General features: G+C 34.2%; 1 protein-coding gene across 1 annotated transcript; it reads right to left on the bottom strand.

The window, feature by feature from the left end:
- Positions 512-2,585, bottom strand: LOC107615275 (pectinesterase-like). Its single transcript, XM_016317364.2, has 2 exons — positions 1,513-2,585; positions 512-1,315 (listed from the first exon to the last, which is right to left on the bottom strand). Exons 1-2 carry the CDS (start codon positions 2,489-2,491, stop codon positions 615-617), a joined length of 1,680 nt encoding a protein of 559 aa, XP_016172850.1. The 5' UTR covers positions 2,492-2,585; the 3' UTR covers positions 512-614.

Below are 6,584 nucleotides of genomic sequence, written 5' to 3'. Positions count from 1 at the left end.
AAATAATTATATTAAAAATAGTTTATAAATAAGTGATTTTGTATTTGAATTTTTAGTTTTAAAAGTATTTATTTTAAAAGAAATGTGATAAAAAGATTTTTATTACGAAAAAAAAGTTATTTTTTAATTTTTTAACTTATTTGTGATAAGTAAAATGACATAACTAAAAAAATTTGGTCGATAGTTCTGAATTTATTTTTGGCAACTACTCAAACCAAAAAAATAATTTTTTTTTTATAAAAATGCATTATTTAAAAATGTAACTTATTTATTTAGTTACCTTTTAAACAAAGATAACACTTTTATAATATATTCAAATTTAATCATATAATTCATCATTTAAAGATTAAAAAAATTATTTTTATATAAAGACAATTATAAAATTTTTATGATAGTATCCATCTTTATTTTTATTGATCAATAATATTCTTTCGCCCTCGTTAATTAAATTTTCAAGTGTAAAATATAAATGCACACCAAGAGAAAATTGAATAATTAAGTTTGAGAGAAATAAAATAAATGAATAAATTCTATTCATTGACGATCACCACCAAATACATTAAAATCATGATAATCCAATTTCCCTTGATACTTCTTTGTTCTTCAGACTTTAATTAAGCCTTGATGAAGCCAGCATCGTAGGAAATGCCAGTGGCTGGGACCCAGGTGCTAGCTTGAATCCATGGCTCAGCAAGATATTTAGCAGCAGTATTCTTGTTAATAAGTCCTTTTGCAAATTTGGCCCTGGCTCCGGCGTTGGCACCAGCTCCAGTGTTTCCAAACTCAGCAAAGTAACAATTGTCAGTGTTAGCCTCAGTTGGTGGGTTCCATGGGATGTAACCTTGTGGCTGGATCAAATCACCAATGTTATTCTCAATGAACACTGCCCTTGAGAATGCCTTCCATGGCCTTGCCAAGAATGTCCTCACTGTCAACCTGTCTGGGTAGAGGGCGGCATCAGCCATGATCTCACAATTTTGGAGGACAATACCAGTAGGCATGTTCTTCTGGTCAGTTCCATCGGCGACCACGATGTTCTGCTGGTTTGACATGGGCTTCCTCACAATGATCCTAGAGTTTTGGATCAAGGTGGTGCCATAGCCGAAGATGAAGTCAATGGTACCAGAGATTTCGCAGTTGCGGTAGAACTGACGATGGGCGTGGGCATAAAGTGTATCTTGGTAACCACGCATTGCGCAATCAAAGAAGGCTGAGCGATCTCCCTGCACGCGAAGTGCCACTGCTTGGTGACCTTCAGCGCCAGCGGTGTTCTCGAATGCAATTGACTTGGCAATGAAATCATCGGCATTGGAAGCTGCACATACAGTTTATATCAAATCTATTAAATACTTGATTAATTTTTAGAAAATTGGTTATCACAACAACATAAGCATATTTTATCTTCTAGTAACATGTTTTACATTGTGAATTGGGATGATATATTTTCATTTCTATAATAAAATGATTTTGACAAAATAGAATAGAAACTAGGAGAAATAAAGCTAGACTTACAGAATGTGGCGGTTCTCATTGTCTTGGTACCCTCATGGAAGTTCTTGCGACCAGTGATAATGGTTCTTGTATTTCCATCACCATAGATAAACAAGTTCTTGCACTTCTTGTCAACGGTAATGTATTCGTCATAAACGCCAGCCTTAACATAGATAATGTATCTACCTTGGAAGTTGGCGGGGTAGGAGTTAATTGCGTCCAAGACGGTCTTAAATTGGCCACTACCATCCTTGGCAACAACAACATTAGGTTTGACATTATCCATGTTAGCCAAGAGTTTGCGATCTGCGGCGGATAACCAAGTGGGGAATCCCTCATGATCCACCTCAAGGAGCTTCCTAGAAGCGGGTTTGAGGTTCAAGTTCAAACCAAGACCATTAAGGAAGTGGGACAATCCGGAAACAACATCAAGAGCAAGACCAGTGAGTTTGCCAACACTGTCCAAGCTGTCAGATTGCAACTCGGTTTGGACCTTCTTTTCACCTTCGGTGTCAAAGCCGTCCATGCAAGATTGTTGGTAGGCAATGACGGCACCCAACCAGTTTTTGAGTTCTGCAGAACTCTGGTAAACACTTGCAAAGTTGTTCTCAGAGACAAGGTTGATAGAGGCCTCCAGTTCGTGCATTGCCGATTGCAACAAGTCCTTGCAATCTTCAAGGGCCATCTTCATGCCTGGATTACTCTGACCGTGCTCTACGGAGAGGGTATCAGTCATGTTGAATGCCTTTATCACACTGTCCAAGGTTTTCCTTACCACTTCTGAGACGTAATCCTTTGGGTCTGTGGTATTGACATTGCCAATGATATCATAACAAAGTTTCTTGTCATCTGCGTTTTGGCACAATGAGTCAACTGCCTTATTGTGGGTTTTCAATTGGTCGTTGCTGGTGTTGTTGCTAACAACGGCAACGGTGCCAATGACAACACCAACAACAAGAATGATAGATACTCCAGCGACAATGACTTTGCCGTTTGCCATTTTTCAGGAAATTGAATATGGAACCAAATTAAATCTGGGTTGATTGGGAAGGAATCCTTCCCAATCGTTTATTAGACTATGCAGATGGTGATGATGAAAACCTTTCACAATCTTGGGGTATTTATACTTGTGTTACTAAGATCTGTGCAAACCAAAAATAGCATTAATTGACCGAATCTTTGGTTTGCTAAAGAAAATTTTGGCCCTTATTCTTCATTTTTCTGCCTCCATACACGTACCTGTACACTAGTAACAATTCAAAAGAAAACAATGGCTTCATTACCGGACATAAAATAGTATAGCATTATTTTCAATTTTAAGATAAAATAAGTCGCAAAANNNTTTATGTAAAGAGAATTTTAAAATTAAGATCTAAAAAATAATATTAAAATTAGTACTATAAAAAAATATTTTAAATTTAATATTACGAAGAAAAAATAAAAAAATTATATAAGGACTAATTTGATTAATTTTTAAAATTTTAGGGATGAAAATAACTTACGTCTGGACTTTCAGGACTATTTTGATTATAAATAATTTGTTTACATCTCGAGTGACACGTCAACCAATCATCTTGTGACACGTAGTATTAACCTACCACGTTATCATGCCACGTGGCACTTAACGTGACACATTATCATCTAATAAAGGAAAGGACCAATTTAACTTACATTTTATTTTCTAAGAACTAATATAACTAAAAAAAATTTTGAGAACTAATTTAAAAAATAAGTGATCTTTTAAAAACGAATTTAAATATTAACCTATACTAGAATTATACGAGGCAATTACAAGAAAGCATGCAAGCACTGATACAAGACAGATTGTTTTACTCAAGGACTATCTTGATCATTGTCAATATTAACTGTATTCTATTTTGGTTCCAATATATTCTCAATTGTCCCGTTAGTTGAAAATAAATAAGTTTTGAATTTTGAAATAGAAACTTTATTTATGAGATTTATCCAGGATGACATATTGACAAGAAAATAAATTTCGATAGGTAAGGACTTATCGTGAAAGAATAAAGTAATCGAAAAAATGAAAAAGTTGATAAGTGAAACTAATTAATAACAATTACTCATATCGTGCAAAAAAAGGGAAACAATTACTCAAAGATTAATATACGTTAGAGTTATGTTTAAATTTGATTGGTCAAAAATTCGTATAAATAAGTGAAAGTTCGAAGAAAAAAGGATTGAAATCTCGAATAAAAAAAATACTCTCACTTATATGATAGCAAATTCCTGAGTCTGCTAAGAGCTTTTTTTTATAGGGTTCCTTCCATGTCTTTTAAATTTCATTTAAATTTTTTATAAACTTTTTCTTCTTGCAAATTTATCTTTCCAGCAAGTTTATTCTTTTCATTTTTCTTTAAGATTCAATACTTTGTTTTTTATTTCAAAGTCTTTTGATTTTGTTGAAAGCAGTTTATTATTTTATTTAAATCAATGTTATTTCATTCAATTCCAGTCATATTTATTTTTAAATTTGTTTTTTTCTTTTAGATTTTCTTTTATTATTTTGTCCAATAAAATGAATCTTTGATGCACTTTCGAGAACTAATACTCATAAAGAGGAGTAGGTTTCGCTCCCAAATCACTAGATATCGAACTATTTAAATTTACGAAAAATTTGTAAAATAAATTGGCACATCCGATGGACAGTTTTAAAAATTGTGTCAAAAAGTGTTTTATAATGATCTAGTGCATGAAACTTAGAAGTAGCAAGATTATTCGAATGGTAGAAAAAGTTTCTAATACTAATGTGGAATCATCTGGAATCATCTGCAAATGTTAATGTTGCTATAGTTGCATCAATTCCTTTGAAAATATTGTCACGTGTTGAAAGTAGTACGATTGGGGAGAATGTAGGAGTTACTAATCCCCAGTTGGGAATAGTGGGTGAAATCAATGTCCACAAATTGCTATGACGCAAATGTTAGTAACTATTAGTTGGCCTCTTTATGACATTTCTCCAAGTTATACTCCACCAATAAGTAGGTATGCTCCACCAATTAGATTTGAAAATTCATCAAGTTTTGGTGGTAACCCAGTGCCTCCATTATATTCTGAATTTTCTCGGGATTATCAGTTGGGTTCTACATCGAATGCTTTTAGTTTGATGGCTGCTTTTCGGCAACATATTGATGAAAGTCATCATGATTTGGTCAATTTGTTGACTCAGCAGATGACTATAATTTTGAATCCTATGAGGGTTGATCACGAATTAAAATTCGAGCGCCTTACTAGGAAAATGAAGAGAATTGCTCGAATTGTTGATTATGATGAAGGAGATCAAAATTTGCAGATAAATCAGGAAGATAAGATGAATATGCCTAGAAATATGGGAGGTGATATGCATTTTAGAGATACTCCTCAAGTTGTTTGACGAGATCAAAATGCGGATGATGTGTTGGCTCGAATGACAGTTAATCAGCGTGGTGAGAGATACCAAGTTACTAAGATTGTTGAAGATGTACTTAATAGGGTTGGATTCAATGTAGGTTTTATGAAACTTACTTTGTTTCTGCTTTTCCTACTGCTGTACAAGCGGCAGAAGTGCCTAGAGGAGTGAAAAATTCTAAAATAGTAACAATATTTGCAAGGAAAGTTGGTGAATCGACCACTGAACATATTGCTCGATATATGGTTGAGTTGGAAAACTTAGCGAATGATGAAAATTTAAAGATGAAATTTTTTCCTTCTTCTTTAACAAAGAATGCATTCACTTGGTTTTCTAATTTTAGGCCCAATTTGATTGGAACCTGAGCACAACTGGAGAGTGCTTTTCATTCTCAAATTTTCAGCGGAGAGTTGAATGTGACCATCACTGACTTGGTGGCTTTGAAACATGAGAATAGAAAATCAATTGATGACTTTATGATTCGTTTTAAAAATGCTCGAAGTCGATGTTATGTATCTCTTCTTGAAAGTGAAGTAGTTAAAATAGCCACCATGGATTTAGGCTTTTACATGCGTCAAAAATGACTTAATATTCATATTCCTGACTTGGTTCATTTGGCAAAAAGAGCGCATCAGGTAGAGATTCTTCGGAAAGAGAAAGAAAAATTTAAAAATGGGAAAAGGTTGAAAAGTAAGGTTTTTCTCGAAAAGAAAAAGTTTCATACGTCGAGATGAAATTCTCAAGTGAGGAGTCTGATTTTGAGTTGTCCGAAGTTGATTTGGCTGAATTAAAGAAAAGTCCACCTTATGTATGCTCATTGCTTAAGAAAATTGTAAATGTTAATAGATCCAATGATATAAAACATAAGAGTGGCTAGAAATATAGTTTTGATATTTCAAAATCTGATCAAATATTTGATGTGTTGCTTAAAGATAAACAATTAGTTTGCCTGAAGACAAAGCATTCCTTTTGACAAAAGATTTAAAGGGAAAATCCTATTGTAAATTTCATTAAGCAACTAACGATTCAATTAATAATTCTATCCATTTCAAGAACTTGATTCAAGAGGCAATTATGGAAGGGAGATTGAAGTTCGATGATGGCAAAAAGGACATGAAGGTTGATTCTGATCCCTTCGATATTGGCACAAATTTTGTGGAGCCTTTTTAGGGATCAACATGGTTAGTTTTTTTTAGGGGATTTCGAAACTAATGTTGGGGCAGTGTATCCTGGTGTTGGTGAAGAATTGTTGGAGTTTTTTATGCAACAAAAGTTAAGAGATCGATATGTGTCTTTATGTCCTCGATGTAATGCTGTGTTTGATGCTGATGCTGCAGTTATATCCTAAAATAAAGAATGAAAAAGGAGTTAGCGCATAAGGAAGAACAGGTTCGGCAAAGACAACCTCCTCGAAGGCAAGAGGGACAAAATTTTGGTGTCCTTCAAAGGAACTTTTCTCCTCCAATAAATTGCTCTCAAGCTTTGGGTGTGCAATGGATTAGAAATTGTCAGGAATTTCATAATCGAGATGCACAATATAGGCGTAATCCTCAGAGAGGTCATCGAGATTTTTGTTGTGGCCATTATCTATATCCTTGAGGAAGAGCCGGATGAAATTGAGGAGGAAGGAATGGATGACGAATGAGGCGAAGAAAGTCATTGAATAATAAAGACAAGGGGGCAATTC

This window comes from Arachis ipaensis, chromosome B09, assembly GCF_000816755.2.
Source record: "Arachis ipaensis cultivar K30076 chromosome B09, Araip1.1, whole genome shotgun sequence".
NCBI classification, from domain to species: Eukaryota; Viridiplantae; Streptophyta; class Magnoliopsida; order Fabales; family Fabaceae; genus Arachis; species Arachis ipaensis.
Note: the sequence above shows the minus strand (reverse complement) of the source record. Positions and strands in the feature narration are given on the sequence as shown.

Coding starts and splice junctions, on each gene's coding strand:
- LOC107615275 (XM_016317364.2), bottom strand. CDS start 2,491: ATGGCAAACGGCAAAGTCATTGTCGCTGGAGTATCTATCATTCTTGTT. Junction 1,316..1,512: donor AATGAGAACCGCCACATTCT/GTAAGTCTAGCT, acceptor CTGTATGTGCAG/CTTCCAATGCCGATGATTTC.